This window comes from Oryctolagus cuniculus, chromosome 7 (assembly GCF_964237555.1).
Source record: "Oryctolagus cuniculus chromosome 7, mOryCun1.1, whole genome shotgun sequence".
Classification (NCBI taxonomy): domain Eukaryota; kingdom Metazoa; phylum Chordata; class Mammalia; order Lagomorpha; family Leporidae; genus Oryctolagus; species Oryctolagus cuniculus.
The window spans coordinates 30,910,153-30,933,760 of record NC_091438.1 but is presented as its reverse complement, the minus strand read 5'-3'; the positions used below and the strand labels follow the sequence as shown (position 1 = coordinate 30,933,760).

At 47.8% G+C, this 23,608-nt stretch overlaps 1 protein-coding gene across 6 annotated transcripts in view; it reads right to left on the bottom strand.

Annotated features, from left to right (window-relative positions):
• Window positions 1-4,076: 4,076 nt before the first annotated feature.
• The window catches only part of ADCY10 (adenylate cyclase 10), a 110,466-nt gene continuing 90,934 nt past the window's right edge, over window positions 4,077-23,608 (bottom strand). For all 6 annotated transcript variants that reach the window (XM_051856005.2, XM_070076641.1, XM_008263960.4 and 3 more), the window contains 7 exon segments: window positions 18,050-18,254; window positions 17,876-17,972; window positions 17,179-17,294; window positions 15,851-15,968; window positions 11,757-11,952; window positions 7,212-7,400; window positions 4,077-4,598 (listed from right to left, as the gene is read on the bottom strand). In XM_051856005.2, the coding sequence (XP_051711965.1) occupies window positions 4,437-4,598; window positions 7,212-7,400; window positions 11,757-11,952; window positions 15,851-15,968; window positions 17,179-17,294; window positions 17,876-17,972; window positions 18,050-18,254 (1,083 nt within the window). In that variant the 3' untranslated portion in view covers window positions 4,077-4,436.

The following is a 23,608-nucleotide window of genomic DNA, read 5'->3' as shown; positions in this document are numbered from 1 at the left end:
GGGACAGGCACCACTTGAGCTTAGCTTCTCAATGGGCACCCACCTGCCTTCACTCAACGCGTGCCCTTCTCCTACTCTCAGCCAGGGGGAGCTCTTCAGGTGGACTGCCCTTTGCTTTGCCTGCAGAAGTAAGCAGCAAACAGGAGACACCAAGACCCAAATGAACATCCTCAGGTGACTTGGTCTCCCTGGGCCAGGCCAGGGCTGCCCTAGCCCAAGTTGGCAGTAGGCAAAAGAACTTTGTGGCGCCAGCACTATGGATGGCATAGTAGGTAAAGCCTCTGCCTGCAGTGCCAGCATCCCATATGGGCGCTGGTTCAAGTCCTGGCTGCTCCACTTCCAATCCAGCTCTCTGCTGTGGCCTGGGTAAGCAGTAAAAGATGGCCCAAGTGCTTGGGCCCCTGCACAACTGAGAGGCCTGCCTGGAAGAAGCTCCTGGCTCCTGGTTTCAGATTGGCTTAGCTCCAGCCGTTGTAGCCATTTGGGAAGTGAACCAGTGGATGGAAAAACCTCTCTCTCTCTCTCTCTCTCTCTCTTTCCCCCATCTCTGTAACTCTGCCTTTCAAATAAATAAATCTTTCTTTTTTTTAAAAGCATCCAAGGATGGGCCAGTGTTATGCACCAGCAGGTTCAGCCACTGCTTCCAGTGCTGGCAACCTATTTTTGTTCCTGGGTTCACCTGGTTTTAAAAGCACCCAAGGATGGGCCAGCACTGCATTGTGGGTTAAGCCGCTGCCCACATGCCAGCATCCCATATCAGTGCTGGTTCAAGTCTCTGCTGCTCCACTTCCAATCCAGCTCCCTGCTAATGTACCTGGGATAGCAGCAGAGCATGGTCCAAGTGCTTGGGCCCCTGCACCCACTGGGAGACCCGGAGGAAGCTCCTGGCTCCTGGCTTCAGATTGGCCTAGCTCCGGTTGGTGCAGTCATTTGGGGAGTGAACCAGCAGATGGAAGATCTCTCTTTCTGCCTCTGCCTCTCTGTAATACTGCCTTTCAAATAAATAAATAAATATTAAAGAAAACAAATTTTTAAAAAGAATTTTGTAAGAGAAGAAAGAATGCCTATCACTTAATCTCTTCTGAGGACATCCAGCAGGTTAGAGTGAAAGAGCACGTTAGGGCTGGGGAAGAGTGGTATGAAGTTCGAAAGGGAGGCAAGGGTAGAACTTGCACAACAGAGTGGGTCATTTTGATCTTCTTCTTCTTCTTTTTTTTTTTTTAACAGGCAGAGTGGACAGTGAGAGAGAGAGACAGAGAGAAAGGTCTTCCTTTTGCTGTTGGCTCACCCTGTAATGGCCGCCGTGGCCAGCGCACCGTGCTGATCCGATGGCAGGAGCCAGGTACTTCTCCTGGTCTCCCATGGGGTGCAGGGCCCAAGCACCTGGGCCATCCTCCACTGCACTCCCTGGCCACAGCAGACAGCTGGCCTGGAAGAGGGGCAACTGGGACAGAATCCGGCACCCCGACCGGGACTAGAACCCGGTGTGCCGGCGCCACAAGGCGGAGGATTAGCCTAGTGAGCCGCGGCGTCGGCCTCTGATCTTCTTCTAATAAGCGCCTTGGAAGAGATTGGAGGAACATAGGCAGGGAGCAGGCTGACTTGGCTTTCTGGCTGGGAGGAGGCCAGGGAGGGCCAGGACTGGAAGCAGGCAGGTAGGTCAGTTGGTCTGTTGCAGTAGCCCCAGCGAGCAGCCGCCACGGTTCTGTGTAAGGTGGCGTGGTGAAGGTGGTGTTCAGTGGTTGTGTTCCAGATGTATCCTGCGGGTTTTCTGGCTCTGCTGACGGGTGGGGAGGGTGCTGAAGAAACAGAAGAACCAGGGCCAACCAGACTGTGCCAGTGCTACAGGGGCTGAGGAGGCGGCAGGTGGCACAGGAGTGGGGGACAGAGCAGCATGCTCTGTGGAGGGAGGGCAGGCTGGTGCACACAGGCTTCAGGCTTGTTTCTGGTTTGGGTTTCTTTAAGGAACTTTGTTTTTTTAGAGCCCTTTTAGGTTCACAGCAAAATTGAGTGCAAGGTGCAGAATTCCCATCTACCTCCCGAGCCGGCACACGCACATCCTCACCCGTTGTCAGCCTCCCCCGCCACAGTGGGACGTTTCTACAACTGAAGAACTGCCCTAACACATTACCATCACCCACAGTCCACAGTTTCCATTAAAGCCCACCCTTGCCGTTGTCCTTTCTATGGGTTTGGATGAATGTAAAATGACCCATGTCCGCCATTGCAGTGTTGTACACAATAATTTCACTGCCTTAAAAATCCTGTACTCCACCTGTTCATCCAATCCTCTCCACAACCCCTGACAACCTCTAATCTTTTTCTGTGTCCATTTAAAAAATTTTTTAATTCATTTTTTTTTATTTGAAAGGCAGAGAGAGAGAGAGAGCATTCTTCCATTTGCTAGTTCATTCCTCAAATGCTGATTACTTGTTGTTGAAATTAGATGAGTGATATACAAAGTGACGGAGGCAATTAGAAAGCAAAGGATTTCCACAGAGCATCATGGGATACTACGCAGCTTCCATGATTGCAACTTTGAAGGAGATAGCTCTTGAAGTTTAATATTTGATGCATTTTTTAAGTGTTATTTATTTGAAAGGCAGAGTTACACAGAGAGAGATGAAGAGGTAGAGAGAAAGAGAGAGAGGTCTTCCATCCACTGATTCACTCCCCAATTGGCCGCAATGGCTGGAGCTGCGCCGATCCAAAGCCAGGAGCCAGGAGCTTCTTCCAGGTCTCCCACACAGGTGCAGGGCCATCTTCTACTGCTTCCCCAGGCCATAGCAGGGAGCTGGATGGGAACCAAAGCAGCTGGGATTTGAACCAGCACCCATATAGGATGCCTGTACTGCAGGAGGTGGTTTTACCCATTACACCACAGCGCTGGCCCCTTGATGCATTTATTTTAAAAATTAGGTGTCTGAGGCTGGCACCATGGCTCAATAGGCTAACCCTCCGCCTGCAGTGCCAGCACACCGGGTTCTAGTCCCGGTCAGGGCGCCGGATTCTGTCCCAGTTGTTCCTCTTCCAGTCCAGCTCTCTGCTGTGGCCTGGGAGTGCAGTGGAGGATGGCCCAAGTCCTTGGGCCTTGCAACTGCCTGGGAGACCAGGAGAAGCACCTGGCTCCTGGCTTTGGATCAGTGTGGTGCACCAGCCGCAGCACGCCGGCCATAGCGGCCATTGGAGAGTGAACCAACGGTAAAGGAAGACCTTTCTCTCTGTCTGTCTCTCTCACTGTCCTCTGCCTGTCAAAAAAAAAATAAATAAAAATAAAAAAAAAGTTGTCTGTGTTTATATATATATGATGCAGTATAATTTTCTTTTTTCTTATTTCTTAGATAGGCAGAGAGAGAGAGAAAAGATCTTCTATCCACTGGTTCACTTCCCAAATGGCCACAATGGCCAGTGCTGGGCCAGGCTAAAACCAGGAGCACTTGAGCCATCTTCCACTGCTTTCTCAGGTACATTAGCAGGGAGCTGGATCTGAAGTGGAACAGCTGGGACTGGAACTGGTGCCCATATGGGATGGCGGCATCGCAGGTGGTGGCTTAACCTTCTATACCACAATGTCAGCCCCAATATGCTGTACTCTCTACCTCCACTATCTTATTCAATACAACCATGTGCTGACATAGGGAGGTCAGGGAATGAGAAACATCTGGGATTCATAGCCTGGTACTCTGTCCACTGTGCCAGGCCCCCAGGCCTCTGTGGCAAACCTTACAGGAGGTATCATGTGGTCAGTCCACCCTCCTTTGTGGGATTCATTTGCAACATCAGGATGAACAATGCAGAGCCTTGCCTTGACAGCTGGGAAATAAAGATGATTGCTATTATTTTTTATATACTAAGCATGTACAAGATAGCCACATCAAAATTCCTAATATTTCAATTTAAGAAAAGCAACTGCCATCCGCCGATACTTGGTGCATGGACTGGAGTATCCCCATGTTGGAGTATCACCGTGGCCGTGGAAACCAGGCAGGCTCTACAGGAATGTGTCTTTGTAGACCATGCCCAGAGCTGGCTACTTATGATGGCATGCTTCCTCCAAAAGATTTAACAACTGAACATTTAAAAATAAAACACTTGCAGTTTAATACATTAACCAGACACGGGTCTGTCGCAACACAAGGTGTCGCACCGTCTTCCTATATGGTACAGTTTTGCATGGGCTGAAATACACAGGTCAGGGCTTTAAACAAAAGACAGAAAGGAAAGGCAATGTTAGAGGAAGCAAAGCATGACACTGGCCACCCTCTCTGTCTCTCCAAGGAAGAAGCAGCCAACTTCCCCGGCTCCGTGTCTGCAAGAGAAGAGAGTGTGGAAAAAAAGAACCCGGAGGGTGCTGGCTACAGAGAAGGATCAAAAACAGAACATTGCAAGGGCATGGATCTCGTTAACATCTTTGCTCTTTTTTCCCCCCCAGCACGTTAGAAGGGGTTGTCCAGGATGTTAACTCGCATGAGAAATTTGTTTTTCTGAACGTCATGGATGTTCACCTTGCCGGATACAATTTTTTCCCACGCCGGGAGACTCAGGATCGTATGCAGCCACTGGTCTTCTGTTAGCGTACAGTTTGAGTACCACCATTCCTGAGAGGGGAAGAGAACGAAGGAACAGCTGGCGCTCCCTGGCCTCGGGGGCCAGCACTGGCCTGATGCCACAAATGGCTAAATGGCCCTGGAGCTTTCTAATTAAGAGTTGTTTATTTGAAAGGCAGAGCGAGTGAGAGAGAGAGAGAGAGAGAGAGAGAGAAAGAGAGAGAGAGAGAGAGCGCTTCCCTCTGCTGGTTCACTCCCTAAATGGCTGCAACAGGAAAGCTGGGAGCCAGGAACTCCATCCTGGTCTCCCATGGGTAGCAGGGGCCCAAGGACCTGAGCCACCATCTGCTGCCTCCCAGGGTGCACATTAACAGGAAGCTAAGCAGAAGCAGCTTAGCCAGGACCTCATATAGGACACCAACATAGGAAACAGTGGCTGAACCTATGTGCCACAACACTGCCCCATCCTCAGATGCTTAAAAAAAAAAAAGATTTATTTATTTAAAAGGCAGAGATATGGAGACAGAGGGAGAGAAAGAGAGAGAGAGAGCGCGCTTCCATCTGCTGGTTCACTCTCTAAATGGCCCTAACAGCAGGAGCCAGGGCCAGGAGCTTCTTCCTGGTCTTCCAGTGGGTGCAGGGGCTCAAGCACTTGGACCATGCTGCACTGCTTTCCAAGCTGCATTAGCAGGGAGCTGGATGGGAAGAGGAGGAGCCGGGACTTGAACTGGCGCCCATATGGGATGCTGGCGTTCCAGGCAGTGGCTTAACCCTCTGTAAAAACACCGCCCCATCCTTGGATGCTTTTAAAACCAGGTGAACCCAGGGACAAAAACGAATTTTGCTTCCCAAACTAGGATACCGACATAAGCCTCCTTAACTAAACACGTGTTATAGCACACTCGTTCTCTAACTCAACAAGTACTGACAGTAAGGTGCTGTGCTGGGTCCTCAGCACGGTTTTGGCCTTTGAGATGTAAATGCTGGAGGGGAGACTTGTGGATAAATGTGGCACCCAGTGGTAAGTCCACACGAGAGGGGCAGAGAGTGTGCTAAAGGGGGTTGGATCAGGGGGAGAGTCCAGAACTTACAGGGTCTGCAGGGGAGGCTTACAAACGTGAACCACAGGGGCTGGCACAGAAAGACCTGTGTTGAATGTGAGTAGGGATCTGTAGGGATTTGATTTATGTAGGGATTTGATGCCTATGGCGATGGCGTGAAGAGGTGGGGGCCTTCGGGTGGTGATTAGGTCAGGAGTGGGCTGCGTGGGGCCAGTGTTGTGGTCTGCAACTTAAGCAGTCACCTGTGACACAGGGCATCCCCATCTGGGCGCTGGTTCAAGTCCTGGGGCTGCTCTGCTTCCCATCCAGCTCCCTGCTAATGCACCTGGGAAAGCAGTGGAGGATGACCCAAGTCCTGGGGCCCTTGGTACCCATGTGGGAGTCCCAGACAGAATTCCAAGCTCCTGGCTTCAGCCTGGCCCAGCTCTAGCCATTGCGGCCATTTGGGGAGTGAACCAGTGGATGGAAGATCTCTCTCTCTCTCTCTCTCTCTCTTCCTCTCTCTTTGAAACTCTGCCTTTCAAACAAATAAAATCAATCTTAAAAACTTAATACACAAATGGGACTAGTATTTTTTTAAAAGGGCTTGCAGCCAGTGTTTGGCTTGGCTGTTAAAAAGCTGTCTTAAGCTGGGTTTGGATCCCAGCTCAGTTCCAGTTTCCTACTAATGTGCAGGCAACAGGTGATGTCCCAAGTACTTGTGTCCCTGCCACCTATGTGGGAGTGTTGTATTGAGATCCTGATTCTGAGCATCAGCCTGGCCCAGCCCCAGCCGTTGAGAGCATTTGGGGAGTGAACCGGTGGTGGGAGCTCTTTCTTTTTCTCCAAGTCTCTGTCTCTACCTCTACTTCTGCACTTCAAATGTATACGTTCATTTTTTAAAATAGATGTTAACAGGATGGGCGTTGTGGTGCAGCTGGGTTGGGCTGCTGCATCCCATGTTGAAGCACGGGTTCAGGTCCAGGCACTTCCAGTTCTGATCTAGCCCCTTGCTAAAGGGTCTGGGAAGCAGTGGAGAATGGCCCAAGTGCTTGAATTCCTGCCATTGACATGGGAGACCAGGATAGAGTTCCTGGCTCCTGGCTTCAGTCTGGCCCAGCCCTGGCCATTGAAGCCCGTTGGGGAGTGAACCAGCAAATGGAAGATCTGTTTCTCCTCACCCCCACCCACCCTACCCCTTCCCTCACTCTGCCGTTCAAATAAATAAATCTTGCAAAAAAAAAAAAAAAAAGAGAGAGAGAGAGAGAACAAGCAATAGACTCTCCAGGTAAGAGCACTATCACTTTATAAATAAACAAACACAAGCATTTAAGGGAGTGAGTTTCCCCCCCACCATTGCACCACATGATAGTGCAGCAAGAGGCACCACCAAAGAGAAACAGGCTCCCGCCAGACATTGAACTCTTAGCACCTTGATCTTGGACTGGCTAGCAGCTTCCAAAACTGAAAGCAGCAACTCTCTGTTGTTTACAAATGACCCAATGTAAGATATTTTTAGCCCAAATGGACTAAGACAAGGACCTCCCAAGTGGAAGCAGGTGTCTGGGGTTTCCTGGAAGGGTGAGCGTCCCCCCGCCCCAGCTTGCCCAGGGATGGTACCCACCTTGCTCATGTTCAGCCAGCATTTCTCTAGCACGTTCCCCTGTATTTCAGAGAGCTTCAAGGCTGTGTTCAGGAAGAGGTCACAGTTCTGCCCGTCTCCCATGAGTATACAGATGTAGGCCATCAGGTGGTAGAGCCTTGGGTAGAAGACGGGGCCAGTAGTATTTTGAGCCACCAGACTCTCCAGGCTCTAGGGTTAAAAACAAAAGCACCAGGAACATGATCAGAATCAGAAAAGGGTCCTTGGCTGCCACGTTGTTCCTCCACGGGGGGGCTTGGGGACATTCCAAGGGTAAGAGTCAACCGAGGAGTGTATTACAGAGATATGAATACGGGGGTCAGATGGTAAGTGTTGGTGGAGTGCAGTGGCCCCCAAGGCCCATCGGACCGGGGAATGTGATAGAAGAAGGGCCCATCAATATTTCTCTGCCAGAACTTAACACAACAACACATTTTCTTTTGCTGATCAAAGCAATACAAGTTAATTGTTGAAAATTCAGGAGAAAAATTAATGAGTTCCTGCAGTGGGTGTCGTGATGCCGCAGGTTAAGAGCTGCTGCGTCCGGTGCTGTGGCACAGCAGGGAAAGCCGCCGCCTGCAGTGCCAGCATCCCATATGGGCACCAGTTTGAGACCCGGCTGCTTCACTTGTGACCCAGCTCCCTGCTATGGCCTGGGAAAGCAGTGGAAGATGGCCCAAGTCCTTGGGCCCCTGCAGCCGCATGGGAGACCCAGAAGAAGCTCCTGGCTCCTGACTTTGGAGAAGCACAGCTCCAGCTGCACAATTAGAGAGAGAACCAGCAGATGGAAGACCTCTCTCTCTCTCTCTCTCTGCCTTTCCTTCTCTCTCTGTGTAACTCTGACTTTCAAATGAATAAAATAAATCTTTAAAAAAATTAAAAAGAGCTTCTGTTTAGGAGACCCCCAATCCACATAAGAGGGCCTGGTTCTAGTCTCGGCTACTCCATGCCTCGGATCCAGCTCCCTGCTAACGCACCTAGGAGGCGGCAGCAGATGGGCTGAGAACCTGGGTTTCTGTCACCCTCCTGGAGACCTGGATGGAGTTCCTGGCTCCTGCTTTGGCCTGGCAGAGCCCTAGTTGTTGCAGGCATTTGGACAGTGAAAAGGGGATGGATGCTTGCTCTCTCTCCCTCCCTCCTTCCCTCCTTGTTAATTTGACTTTCAAATAAAAAAAAAAAAAATTGGCCAGCTCCATATACAAGGAGCTTGGAAGTCAGTGCTTGGTCCTAGCAACAAGTGAAAAAACTGAACAGACAGAAAAACCGACAACTCTTCTTGGTTCTGAAAGAGAGGTGAGGATGGAGGCCAAATTGCTGCCTCAGAGACTGGAGGGAGTCAGCTGAGTACTGGGAATCACAGCTTCACACAGCTGGCACTAACCAGGAGAAACCTGTGCCAGCGTAGGGAAACCTGAGCTATACTCAGTAAATTGCTTGGGGCTGGCGCTGTGGCGTAGCAGGCAAAGCCGCGCCGGTTCGAGTCCTGGCTGCTCCACTTCCCATCCAGGTCTCTGCTATGGCCTGAGAAAGTAGTGGAAGGTGACCCAAATCCTTGGACCCCTGAACCTGCTTGGGGGTTCTGGAAAAGCTCCGAGCTCCTGACTTCAGATCAGAGGAGCTCTGGCCATTGCAGCCACTTGGGGAATGAACCAGTGGATGGAAGACCTCTCTCTCCCTGCCTCTGCCTTTCAAATAAATAAATAAATATTAAAAAAAAAAAAGAAACAAAAAGGTGTATAGACAAACAGCCATTGTTGTTGTACCTGCCTCCACGGTTGAAGTCCCACCCACTCTGGTCAAAGGGATTCCAAGGAGTTCAAAGAGCCAATGTCCCTTTGAGATTCAGACATTAAAGACTAGGACATTCTATGGGAAAAGTTAGAAAGTGACTGCACGTGGCCAGGGAAAGGCAAGGACTCAGGAAAGACCTGGGAAGATCTTAAATTTATACCTCAAGCCAATCCTTGGCACACAGCCTAAGACAATTTTAAAAAACCAAAGCAAGCAAAGAACAATAGCAACAACAACAAAAAAGCAATCCTTGGGGAAGGAGGAAAATAAGACTTCCAGACCTAACACATTATTAGACACTGTAATATCAGACAAAATAAACTTTACATCAAAAATGGTGATAAGAGACGAGGAAGGGCATTATGAATTAGTGAGAGTCACTAGAGCAAGAAGACAGAACAGTTATAAACGTGTGCAGCTAATGACAAACGCATGAAAGGGCACGATGCAGAGACGGATGGAACTGGAGATGGAAACAGGCAACTCTACACCAACACGGCAGACTCTCAAGAATGAGCAGAACAGCCAGACAGAGATAAGCAAGGGAGCAGAGGACTTAAACAACACCACAAACCACCCAGCCACACTTAAAGAGAACAGTGTCAGGTGCACAAGATGGAAAGAGCTGGAGAAATGGACGGGGGTGATGGAAGCTCACATTATGAATGCACGAATGCCACTGAACTGTGCACTTCAAATGGTTAACATGGCACATTTTAGGTTACAGGCGTTTGACTGTAATAATAATAATAATAATAATAATAAAGGATGAAAAGTAAAATAAATGAAAAGCCTCCAGAGGGCCCACACTTGTGAGTTTTATGTCCAGGATTTTGACTAGATTCTCACAGTCAATCCTAGAGAAAAATCCCCTAAGTTTCCAGCAGAAGAAGGGGAGAGGAACAATTTGAAATACCCAAATTACTCCATTCTTGTGAACCAGGTTTGCACAGGGGAGAAACTATTTAACCAGCGCCTAACCCACTTGGGAAGGGAAAAGTGGCCGAGGGGAACCAGCTAGAGGAGGAGGAACTGAAAAGCGCTGGTCCAAACCCACAGGCTCACTTTGGAGTTTTGCTCAAACCTAACCCTGAACTCTGGAAGGCTTCCTGCCTCCACACCTTATCGCCACATTGCTGAAGACTTATTTGCACAAGTCCCTGTGACCTGGTCCAACCTATAAGAAAAAATTACCAAGTGTATTAAAAGGGAAAAAGCACAGCTGGAAGAGATGGGGCGAGCATCAGGACCGGACATGGCAGGGAGACTTGGAATTAAAAACAGACCAGATTCTAAAGCAACTGTGATGAATATGCTAAGTGTTCTAATGGATAAAGTCGAGAGCAGGTAAGGGCAATATAGGCAGAGTGATGAAAATCCGAAGAAAGAATAAAAAAGAAATGCTAGAGATTGGAAACACCGTTAAGATGGGAGCTGGCAGTGTGGCGTAACGGTGAAGCCACCCCCTGCAATGCCAGCATGCCAGCATCCCATATGGGAGCAGGTTTGAGTGCCAGCTGCTCCACTTCCGATCCAGCTCCCTGCCAATGCTGCTGGGAAAGCAGCTGAAGATGGTCTAAGTGCTTGGTCCCCTGCGCCTTCTTGGGAGACCTGGATGTAGCTCCTGGCTCCTGGCTCCTGGCTTTGGCCTGGCCCAGCTCTGGCTGTTGCAGCCATTTGTGGAGTGAACCAGCAGATGGAAGACCTCTCTTTCTGTGTGTCTCTCCTTCTCGCTCTCTGTAACTCTGCCTTTCAAATAAATAAATAAATCTCTAAAAAAATCAAAGCACTGTCAGAGAAATAAAGAAGGCCTTTGCTGGGCATATTAGTAGATTGGACACAGATGCGAGTCTGAGCTTGAGGCTATATTAGTAGAAAGAAAACCAAAGAAAAGAAAGACTGAAAAAAAAAAGCAGAACAAAATATCCAAGGACTGTGGGACAACTACAAATGGTGTAACATATGCATAATGGGAATAGCAGAAGGAGAAGAAAAAGACAAACAAATAAGTAGTTAAAATAGTAATAAAATAAAATAAAATAATAATCAAATTAATAACCAATAATATTAACTAATAATAACCAAATTAAAACCAAAGACCAAATCACAGATCCAGAAGCTCAGAGAACATCAAACAGGATAAATGCCTAAAAAAGAGCATCTAGCCATATCATTGTTTAAAGATTTCTTCACTTGAAAAGTAGAGTGACAGAGAGAAAGAGATTTTCCATCCTCTGGTTCACTTGCCAAATGGCCCACTGCGATGCTAGCCTCCCATAGGAAGCTCTGCTTCCAACCCAACTCCCTGCTGTTGCGCCGGGGAAAGTATCAGAGATGGCCCAAGTGCTTGGTCTCCTATGACCCATTTGATATACCCGATAGAGTTCCAGGCTGCTGGCTTTGGCCTGGCCCCGCCCCAGCCTTTGCAGCCATTTGGGGAGTGAACCAGAAGATGGAAGTTCTCTCTGTGTCTCTCCTCTCTTTCTGTCACTCTGCCTTTCAAATAAATAAATAAAACTGATAATGATGGGCAATCATATGGCATTTGGAGAGAAAAAGAGAAAACTTGGAATAAATTAAATCACATGTAAGAGGGCAAAGAACATCTTTTTGAATAAAGTTCTACGATAGCCTAACACATGTATAGATTCTATAGTCAGAAAAAACTAGCACAAGAGGCAGACAGAAATCCCTTTAAGGAGAGACGTTATGCCTGAAGCCGGAGAACAACCTCACCTTGAGTAGCTCAACTCCACTGTCCTGGGCAGTCTCAGATTGTTCTTCAATTTGCTTTTGAAGTTGGAGAACTTGGCCCTCCATGTACCTAGATACGCCGTCATAGTAAAGAATCGTCGGGGTTCTTCTTGACACTAGAGTTTTAGCTCTGTTAGAAAATACATAGAAGTTGTCCCATTCCTGAAGTCTGCCATACCTGCACAGAGGGACAAGAAAAATCAGTACCACTCCCGGAATGGGCTCATTTTCTGTAATGACTCTCTCTGGATGTGTTGCTTCCAGTGCTGGGGCTTCTGAAAGTCTGCCTCCCGCTTACCCCACTTACTCCACAATCCCCCAAACAGCAAGAAATTCAGGGACATGCAGCAAAAGAAGGTAGAATTTTGATGGTTTGAGAGGAATAGAATCTTTGGGAACACCCAGGTAACACTAGCTACTGCTACGCTTGGAATGCATTCCCTAAATTTTACATGTAAGAAACTTGATCCCCAAATTCATACGCTCATGCTGTTTGGAGGCAGGACCACTGGGAGATGATTGGGTCGGAGTGCTCTGCCCTCCTGAATGGATTAACCTATACATGGATCAACTGACCACTGGAGTAATGAGTTATCGAGGGGAGTGGTTCTCGTGAGCGCTCTCTGGCATGTGTGCCTTGTCTGGCCATGTGATCTCCCCACACTGTGTTATGCAGCAAGAAGACCCTGACCAGACTGCCAGGTAGCTGCCAGTGCCGCGCTCTTGGAATTATAACCTCTAGTTGGTGAGCTGAATAGAGCTCTGTTATTTTTAAGGTCCCCAGTCTGTGGGACTCAGTTACGGCAACAGAAAATGGACTCAGACAGCTACCATCTACCATTTTAAGAAGCAAGGGAGATCAGACACGTGGAGCTGTAGGCTCAGGGACTTGAAGAGATTACTCCAATTCCAAAGAGAGACGGCTCAGGCCAAGTACTGCTACTCAGAGTGTCGTCCACACAATGACTTTAGCAGGGTCACCTTGGGTGATGCTTATCAATGCCCATGCTCTGGTCCAACCCAGATCTGCTTAATCAGACTCAGGGAGTGAGGCTAGGGGTCTGAGCTAACAAACTCTCCAGGTGATCTGAGGTCCACTCAAGTGTGAGGAGCATTGACCCAAGACACAGCTGTTGAACTCTCCAGCTGAAATGGAAGAAAGACGTGAGGAGGAGTTTTGGACTTCATATTTCTTGAACCTTAATTCACAGAGGCAAGTTAATTTGACTTTCTGAACTTTGATTTTTGGATTGTAATTTCTCTCAAGTAAGTTTACAATAAGAGGATATTGGTACTCAAACTTAGAACTTCTCTAGTTCGTGGCATTTCATCTAGGGATGTTTTCCATGTTATTTAATCTCATCACAAAATCTCTGATGGACCACCCTGGACAACACGGTTACATATAATTTGAGGTAGATGAGAATGGAGGGTAATTTTTAGTCTTAAGGAAAGTCGTGGGAGAAATTTAATTAGTGTTCCGGAGCTTTACCATTCATCTCCTTCCTTGAGGATACCCTCATAGCTCTAGGCCTACTGAGTTAAACACTTAATAAGGGAGGCAGCATCGTGCCATAGCAGGTAAAGCTGCCACCTGTGGCACAGGCATCCCATATGGGTACCAGTTCAAGTCCCGGCTGCTCCACTTCCAATGCAGCTCTCTGCTAATGTGCCTGGAAAAGCAGTGGAAGATGACCCAAGTCCTTGGACCCCTGCACCCACATGGGAGATCTTGATAAAACTCCTGGGCTCCTGGCTTCAGCCTGGCCCAGCCTCGGCTGTTGTGGCCATGCGGGGAGTGAATCAGTGGATAGAAGATCTTTCTTTCTCTTTCTCTCTCTCTCTCTCTCTCTCTAATTCTGCCTTTCAAATAAATAAATGAATATAAAAAAAAAGAAAAAATAAGGTACTAACATTTGGCCTAGAGGTCAGGAGCCTGGTTGGGACACCCACATCCCATACTTGGAATGGCCATGTTCAATTCCCAGCTCTGGCTCCTGTCTCCAGCTTCCTGCTAATGCAGGTAATGGGGTACAGGTGCTGCTGCTTCACATGAGGGACCCAGGATCTTTTCTCTGCTCCTCTCACTCCTCCTGTGATAAGGAGTGATGTGGTTGGCTGGTGACTCCAGGAGAGGAAGTAGGCAAATGGAGTGCAGGACCTCTCTCTCTATCCTGGGATAGAGGGGACAGGGAGCGTGGTGCTCACATCTCTGCCATGTGGAAGAGAGGTGGGAAAACGCGGTTTTCTTTTTTTTTTTTCCAAGTCTAATTTAATTTAATTTAATCTTTAACTTTTATTTAATGAATATAAATTTCCAAAGTACAGCTTATGGATTACAATGGCTTCCCCCCGCCCATAACTTCCCTCCCACCCGCAACCCTCCCCTTTCCCGCTCCCTCTCCCCTTCCATTCACATCAAGATTCATTTTCAATTCTCTTTATATACAGAAGATCAGTTTAGCATACATTAAGTAAAGATTTCAACAGTTTGCACCCACATAGAAACACAAAGTGAAAAATACTGTTTGAGTACTGGTTATAGCATTAAATCACAATGTACAGCACATTAAGGACAGAGATCCTACATGAGGAGTAAGTGCACAGTGACTCCTGTTGTTGACTTAACAAATTGACACTCTTGTTTATGGCATCAGTAATCACCCTAGGCTCTTGTCATGAGTTGCCAAGGCTATGGAGGCCTTTTGAGTTCATCAGCTCTGATCATATTTAGACAAGGTTGTAGTCAAAATGGAAGTTCTCTCCTCCCTTCAGAGAAAGGTACTTCCTTCTTTGATGACCTGTTCTTTCCACTGGGATCTCACTTGCGGAGATCTTTCATTTAGGTTTGGTGTTTTTTTTTTTTTTTTTTTTTTTTGCCAGAGTGTCTTGGCTTTCCATGCCTGAAATACTCTCATGGGCATTTCAGCCGGATCCGCATGCCTTAAGGGCTGATTCTGAGGCCAGAGTGCTGTTTAGGACATCTGCCATTCTATGAGTGTATCTCGCTTCCCATGTTTGATCGTTCTCTCCCTTTTTTATTCTATTGGTTAGTATTTGAAGACACTAGTCTTGTTTATGTGCTCCCTTTGGCTCTTAGTCCTATCATTATGATCAACTGTGAACAGAAATTGATCACTTGGACTAGTGAGATGGCATTGGTACATGCCACCTTGATGGGATTGAATTGGAATCCCCTGGTATGTTTCTAATTCTACCGTTTGGGGCAAGTCAGCTTGAGCATGTTCCAAATTGTACATCTCTTCCCTCTCTTATTCCCACTCTTATATTTAACAGGGATCACTTTTCAGTTAAGTTTCAACACTTAAGAATAACTGTGTATTAATTACAGAACGTGGTTTTCAGGAACTGCCTGCTGCTGCGTGGGTAAGTCTGATCACCGGGCTCAGTGCTAGGAACCTTCCCTGCAGATGTAAACCATATCCTCCAACCTTAGCCTCACAATAATGTTGTTCTGTGGGATTAGACCTAGGTGGGCGCAAGCCCCAGCACGCCTCAGAAGCTAGATCTGTCAACCCTTAGCATCCTAGGGGATTTGCTTCCAGGAACCTCTGCAGATACCAAAATCTAGATTCTCAAGCCCCTTCTATTAAGTACTATGGCATGGTACTTGCATATAACCTATGCATATCACCCCGTAGGCTTTAAATCATCTCTAATGACTTCAAATACCTAATAACACAATGTAAATGTTACGGGATACTTGTCACCCACTGTATTGTTTAAGGAATAATGACTGTATTCAGTACAGACACATGTATCCCCAAATATTTTCAAACCAGGGTTGGTTGACTCCACGGATGCAGAACCCAAGGAGACAGCGGGCTGAAGGCACTGTAAGCTTTTCTTATTTACTCCTGTGCTACCACAGCATGATGTGTATGGGGACAAAGCCCATTGCACTGACTACAATGGAGACAACCTCACTTTTCTGTTCTTGGTGGAAGGGGATGGACTGAATCCTGCTGGTCTCCTGGAGCTGCCTCGCGTCTAAGGGATGAATAGCTCTCGCAGGTTTCATAGAACTCCTCTTGGCGTTCACCATGTTCTCTTACCAGATAGCTATACTCGAGTAAAGTCCCAGGAGAAGTCCACTTTGGAACTTGAGGATTCTGTTGTCTTCATTTTGGATAATGAATTCCAAACATTCTTCAAATGTTCTATAAACGAAGCCTAGAAGAGAGATAGAGAGCAGAGAGCTTAGCTGGTAGGTGGGGGGTGGTTGCCTTTTTGGCCTGGTGGCTCACCGTAGGATTTCACACCGCAGGGAGAGCAGTCTCTGATTGCTTTGTGAATCCAAAGGGTCCCATGGATTGTGGCAACCACGTGGCTGCATTGCCTTGTGTTTGCTGAGTCCCAGCTATTGTGGGATCATATGCATATACAAGGGTACGCCAGAAATTTCATGGAAAAGTAAAATTAAAAGATAACTTTATGGGGCTGGTGTTATGGCCCAGTGGATTAAGCCACAGCCTGAGATACTGTCATCCCATATGAATCCCAGCTGCTGCACTTCCCATCCAGCTCCTGCTAATGCATCTGGGAAAGTAGTGGGAGATGGCCCAAGTCCTTGGGCCCCTGCACCCACGCGGGAGACGCGGAGGAAGCTCCTGGCTCCTGGCTTCAGATTGGCTCAGCTCCAGCCTTTGTGGTCATTTGGGAAGTGAACCAGCAGATGGAGAACCTTTCTGTCTGTAATTCTACCTTTCAAATAAATATTAAAAAATATATAAATACAAAAAAAATGTCTCCAGTAAAATGGACATAGGAAGACAATATCAGTCACTGTTACTTGTGTGTAAATTAATCTGACAAATAAGCCAGCAGCTTAGATCCAACAGCTTCCTCATTGCTATTCCATTCCCATCTTGGCACCTACAAGACAGCTCCTTGGTTCACAGCACCAGATTCTTCCTTTCCCTCTCCTCTAAATCTATCAGCCAGAAACCTACTGGTCTCAAAACTCTAGCCCTGGGGCCAGCACTGTGGTGCAGCGGCTTAAAGCCCTGGACTGAAGTACTGGTATCCCATACAGGCACCGGTTTTAGTCCCAGCTGCTCCTCTTCTGATCCAGCTCTCTGCTATGGCCTGGGAAAACAGTAGAAGATGGCCCAAGTCCTTGGGGCCCTGCACCCACGTGGAAGACCCGGAAGAAGCTCCTGGCTCCTGGTTTCGGATTGGAGCAGCTCCGGCCGTTGCAGCCATTTGGGGAGTGAATCAGCAGATGGAAGACCTCTCTCTCTTTCTCTACCTCTCTCTGTAACTCTGTCTTTCAAATAAATAAAATAAATCTTAAAAAAAAAAAATCCCTGGCAGCTATCACATAACGCACAGTGCAGGGGCCACAGCCCCAATCTCTTTTCAATCCCAGAGCCACACTCACCGGAATAAAGCATGATGTCCAAGCAGACTAAATAGAAAAACGCCTTGCTGATGATGTGGCCTTCTGCTACAGAAAGATCCCACAGCCTCCTCAGCATCTGGATCAGATGCTTGTATCTAGGGAAGAGACAAGATGTGGGCATTAACAAGTGGGGAGTGGAGAGGACAGGCAGGATTTCAATCCTGGTCCAGCACTTGGTCCTGCTCAGGAACTGAGAACCAAATGCAACTCACTAAACAGACTTCAGATCCACCCCTGCTGAGGACTGGAATCTAGGGATTTGATTGGCTCTTTCCCCAAACTGTTCTTTCATGGGTCCTCTATAACAGGGCGACCAGAGTGAAGCCAGTCTGGCCAGGGCCCCCAGGTCCTGGTTGTGATTCTCTGGGTATCTGCCTCCCTATAGGACTTTCCCCTTCCTCTCCACTTGATGGGCAGGGACCTGATCCCCACTGTCTCAGCCCCCCCGCACCCCCACCACTGGGCAGAGCAACCAGATTCGCAAGGATGCATGTGGGAGCATTCAGTTAAACGAGCAGTAGCGTCCAAAAGTAAAACATGGTTCAAACCCATCTGGTCATCTCCCTGCGAGCCATACTCCTCCCTGCCCTGTGACCAGGGTAAGTGAGCCAGGTCACGCCATAATACTTATATGGCTTCCTCCCCCTAACTTTGGAAAACGCCTTGAGATAAATACCTGTTTTTCAAGAAGAGAGATTTACTAAGTCTGCAGAGGACCACATAGTGTTGGTTGGGATTCTGGAGCAATGCCCACATCTTGTGGGCTCGAGCGCCTGGGAAAAAAACAATTGCAGTGTATTTGGGGATATTACTTGTATCATCATGTTCCTTGTTGCCAGCCAGTCCTTACCTAACTCAATGGCCAAGTCCAGGTAACCCATCATTAACTTGATGTAGCTCAGTTTACCAGCCACGTATGCCACAATTTCAATGCCCTCGCCTTTCAGGGGGAGGTTGAAGATCTGCTCCATGGCCTTGACTTCATATTTGAACCACACACCCTGGTAGCCAGCCAGGTGGTGGTACATGGCGTAGTCCAGGTAAGCCTTAATGATCTGAAATGGCAGCAAGGGAGGCAAGAAGGGAAAAGATGGAGGTGGAACACAAAGCGGAAAGACCAGGGACATCACCCAGTGTCTGCAAGTAAGCATTGGATTGGGAAGCTTGGGAATAGAGCTGGTCATTTGGCCAAAGCCATGGTCTGATATACGGAAGTCAAATGGAGGGGGCCGGCGCTGTGGCTGCTGTGGCGCGGTGGGTTAAAGCCCCAGCCTGCAGCGCCAGCATCCCATATGCATGCCAGTTTGAATCCCGGCTGCTCCTCTTCCGATCCAGCTTTCTGCTATGGCCTGGGAAAGCAGTGGAAGATGGCCCAGGTGCTTGGGCCCCTGCACCCTCAAGGGAAACCTGGAAGAAGCTCCTGGCTCCTGGCTTTGGATTGGCGCAGCTCCAGCTGTTACAGCCAATTAGGGAGTGAACCAGCGGATGGAAGACCTCTCTCTCTCTGTCTCTACCTCTCTCTGTAACTCTGTCTTTCAAATAAATAAAATAATTCTTTAAAAAAAAAGAACTCAAATGGAGTTTCTGGCATCTATTTACTATATCCTGTAGGACAAGCTCGATGGGCCCTCCTGCCCAGAGTCTTTAAAATATAAACATTTTTATTTCCATGAGAAATAAAAGCAATGGCTTACATGTATGGATATATGATCGCATAGCAAAAAGCCTGAAAGGATGCAACCCAAAATGTAAACAGTAGTTGCCTCTTTGCTGCAGGCAAGGGGGGGGGATTTAAGAGACAAGAAAGTCTTTGCTTTTTACTTTAGGTACTTCTGTGGTATTTAATTTGTTGTAATAAGTGTGTATTGCCTTTGTAATTTGACAAAAAAAAAAAGTAGGCTTGGTTTATTTGCCTTTAAAAATAATGGAAGGGGGCCAATGTTGTGGCTCACTGGGTTAAGTCTCCTGCAGTGCCAGAATCCCATATGGGTTCCAGTCCCGGCAGCTCCACTTCCTGTCCAGCTCCCTGCTAATATGCCTGGGAAAGCAGTGGAAGACAGTCCAAGTGCTTGGACTCCTACTATCCACAGGGGAGACACAGATGGAGTTCCAGGCTCCTGGCTTCAGTATGGTCCAGCCCCAGCCATTCCACGGAAATGGAAAAAAGCAGTTTTATTACATCTATAAAAACAGAGTTCATGGAAGTGGCTTTGAAAATGTAAACAGGAGACACAGTATCCAAAGGCGGGAAGTCCTGGGAGTTACAGCAGTTGGGTGGGGGAGGCACTTCTGAGTAGGGACTCTTTTCCTGCAGTTTCACAAATGGTGCAAAGCGACTGCCCGCACCTTCTGTGCTAAAAGCAGGTCCCTGGGACTCCATTTTAGGGCATTCCTTTCTGCCCAGGTTGAACCTCCTTCTGAAAATGCTGGTCAGAAATGGTGGTGGAGTGCAGAGAACTGTGGGGAAATGAAAAATCCAAGACTGCAAATGGGGGGTGTGGCGTCCAACTGCTGCACTCAGTGGGGAGAATGCAAAGCTCCGAGGTCACGTGCTCGCCAGTGTCACAAGGCAGACTGGTGGGGGTCTGGAAACCCCTCCTGGCTCTCACACTGGCTCCTGCCATTGTCCCACTCCTGCTACCTGGGCCATTTTTGAACACGGAAGGGACTGCTTTCCCTGCTGTTCTGCATTCAGAACAAGTCTCTGTCTTTTGACATTTGTCTTTCTTTCTTCTTTTTTCTTTCATTTGTAAGGGGCGGGGGGGGGGGGGGAATCTTCCATCTGCAGGTTCACTTCCACAGATGCCCACAATAACCTAGGCTACATGAGGCCAAAGCCAGGAGCCAGGAGCTCAATTCTGGGTCTCCCACACAGGTGGCAGAGACTCAGGTAGTTGAGTCATTATCTGCTGCCCCCCAGGGAGCACCTTAGAAGGAAGCCGGATCAGAGACAGAGGAGCCAGGACTCACATGCAGGCACTCCGATATGGGACGTGGGTGTCCCAAGTGGCGTCTTCACCACTTTGCCAAACGCCTCCCTGACCAGTCTCTTAATTCACTTCCAAGCTCGTTTCTACATTTGATCTGCCCTGGCCCACTTCCATCGCCACCACAGATGCCCTGCCGTACCCCAACTCCACTGCCTCAAGTGTGAAGAGGAAGTGAAATATTTCTTCCAATCTGTGTCTTTTGAGTACCTGCCAAATGCCAGGCCCAGTTCCAGGCTCACAGGATGTGAACACCGTGGCAAAGGCCCTGCTGTCCCCGAGGTCACAGGCTAGTGATGGGGACCGACTATGAGCTAACAGGTGAACAAACAAAACCTGCTAACATAAGGGTGATGGGTTAGAACATGAAGGGTGGCTCTGTTAAGGGAGGTAGACTTCACTGGAGCAGTGATCTTTAAGCTGATAAAGAGTAAGTCCAACATAAATCTTAGAAAAAAAAAAAAAAAAAGAAAGCCCAGTAACGATCAGGAGCTGAACACTTCAGACAGAGGAAATGTTCAGTGCAAGAATGAGACTGAACTTCTGGGTCTTAGCAACCAAAAGAGACCAATGTGGCCGCCCCAGTGGCTCCTTCGTGATCCAGGGAACTGGGTGGGGTGGGGATGGAAACAGGCAGGGGTACCAGCCAGATGAGCTTTATAAATACTTCTCTGTCCTGGGAGAGCCAGCCTGGCTGGGCTCATGAAAAAAACTAATGCTGGTGACAGACTCCTGGCTAGGAATTCAGGCTCCTCCAACATGACTACTTCAATTCAAGCTCCTCCAACTTGACTATTTCCCTCAGTTCTTGGTCATTCGCAGTCCAGGAGGAAGTGATTGCCCCAAAAGAAACACAGACTTGGTGTACTTTTTATAAAGCAGCCAGGTTGACGAGCTGGATTTAGCTTCAGAATTTCATGATCTTGTCTCCTGGAATCTTTCTCATCTCACCCAAAGTCTTTGCCTAGTGGCTCTCCCAGTTGGTCCCAGGACCCCCATTGGTCCAAGACCCTTACAGAAAGCACACAAGGTCAAAGCTAGCTTCATCATATCAAAGTATTAGTTATGTCGGAAAAAAATAGTGAAAGAGGTTGAAATGAGGGGCAGGTGCTGTGGCGTAGGGGGTGAAGTTGCTGTCTGCAGTGCTGGCATCCCATGTGGGCACTGGTTTGAGACCTGGCTGCTCCACCCCTGATCCAGCTCTCTCTCCTGTGGCCTGGGAAAGCAGTACCAGGAAGCCCAAGACCTTGGGTCCCTGCACTCGTGTGGGAGACCTGGAAGAGGCTGCTGGCACCTGGCTTTGGATCGGCCCAGCTCCCGCCATTGCAGGCATTTGGGGAGTGAGCCAGTGGATGGAAGATCTCTCTCTCTGCCTCTCTGTAACTTTGCCTTCCAAATAAATAAATTAATTTAAAAAGAGAGTTTGAAATGAGCCAAAAGAAAAACAATTCTATGAGTGTCCTGTCTAGCTCACCAGTTGAGATATCTCTACCTTTCACTGTCTGAACCGTGTTATAACTCTCCAGAATGTAAACTATACGATTGTTTTTTCATGGAAACGGAAATGTCCAATGGAATCCATGTGATTATTGGCCTGGGACTACACTAGTTTTAAATGAATATTCCTTGGGGTCATTTGTAACATCTTACTAGTTCTCTCATTGGATTAACTCAATGAGTTAAATATAATCTTTAAAATGCATTGCCTTTACATTTATATGCTATTCATTTTTTTTAAATCACTTTTTAAAAAAAAGATTTATTTATTTATTTGAAAGGCAGAGATACAGAGAGAAAAGGCAAGAGAGAGGGAGACAAAGAAAGATATCTTCCTTCTGCTGGTTCACTCCCCAAATGGCCTCAATGGCTGGGGTTGGGCCAGGTCGAAGCCAGGAGCTAGTAGCTTTTTCTGGGTCTCCCCCATGGGTGATAAGGCCCAGGTACTTGGGCCATCCTATGCTGATTTCCCAGGTGCATTAGCAGGGAGCTAGATTGGAAAACAGTGGAGCATCTGGGACTCGAACGGGTACCCACATGGGATGCTGGCACAGCAGGTAGAGGCTTAACCTTCTATGACACAGCATCGGCTCCCCAAAATCACTTTTAACATTTTCCTTCTTCACTCCTATTCCTTCTGGATTAAATACTGACATTTCCCAGAGGCAACATACATGATAGAAGCAGGTGTGAGAATCTTGTTGTCATCTATGAAGCCACTCATTAAGATATTTGCAAAAAATTTAATACAAAGCCACACTTCTCACTGTTTTTTGCTTGGGGAAATATGGTGGTTTGTTGTTGTTGCTTATTTGTTTGTTTTTAAGAATTGGTTATGGGGACCGGCACTGTAGCAGTGTAGGCTAAGCCTCCATGTGAAGTGCCAGCATCCCATATGGGTGCCAGTTTGAGTCCTGGCTGCTCCCCTTCCAATCCAGCTCTCTGCTATGGCCTGGGAAGGCAGTGAAAGATGTCCCAAGTCCTTGGGTCCTTGCACCCATGTGGGAAACCCAGAAGTTCCTGGCTCCTGGCTTCAGATCAGCCCAGCTCTGGGGGTTGTGCCATTTCGGGAGTGAATCAGTGGGTAGAGGACCTTTCTTTCTGTTTCTCCCTCTCTCTGTAACTCCGCCTCTCAAAATAAATAAATAAATGCATAAATAAATAAATATGTTAAAAAAAAAAAGAAAAGAAATGGTCATGCAGGCTGCCTGTGATGCTGGCATACCATATCGAAGTGCTGGTTTGAGTCCTAGCTGCTCCATTTCTGATCCTTGTTAATGCGCGTGGGAAAACAGTGGAAGAATCCCGGACAACCATGTCAGAGACCCAGATGGGGTTCCAGGCTCCTGGCTTCAGCCTGGGCTGGGTTGTAGCCATTTGGGGAGTTAACCAGTGAATGGAAAAATCTCTTTCTCACTCTGTCTCTCCCTCCCTTACTATCACTCTGCCTTTCAAACAAATAAAATGAATCTTAATAAAAAAGGAATGATTAGGATGAGGCAGGCAACCGGCAAAGCAGCAAGGACACTGCTTAGAACATCTCGCATCCCATACTGGAGTGCCTGGGTTCCAGCTCTGGCTCTGCTCCCCATCCAGCTCCCTGCTAATGCTCATCCTGGTGGGCAGCAGATGATGGCTCAAGTGGGAGACCCACATTTAATTCCTGGCTCCTGGAAGGCCCAGCCCAATTGGGCTGCCTGTTGCAGGCACTTGGGGAGTGAACCAGCTAATGGAAGATCTTGCTGTCTCTGTGCAATGCGTTCATGATTTGTATTTTAAAATAAATTTTAAAAATAAATTTCCTCAGTTTTCATTTCCTATATGCCAGTAGGTACAGCTCCTTTAATAAAAGCTTTTTGGGGTCCTCACTGGTTTTGTAAACGTGTGACGGGATCCTGTTGGCCACTGCTGACCTCAGCGAAACC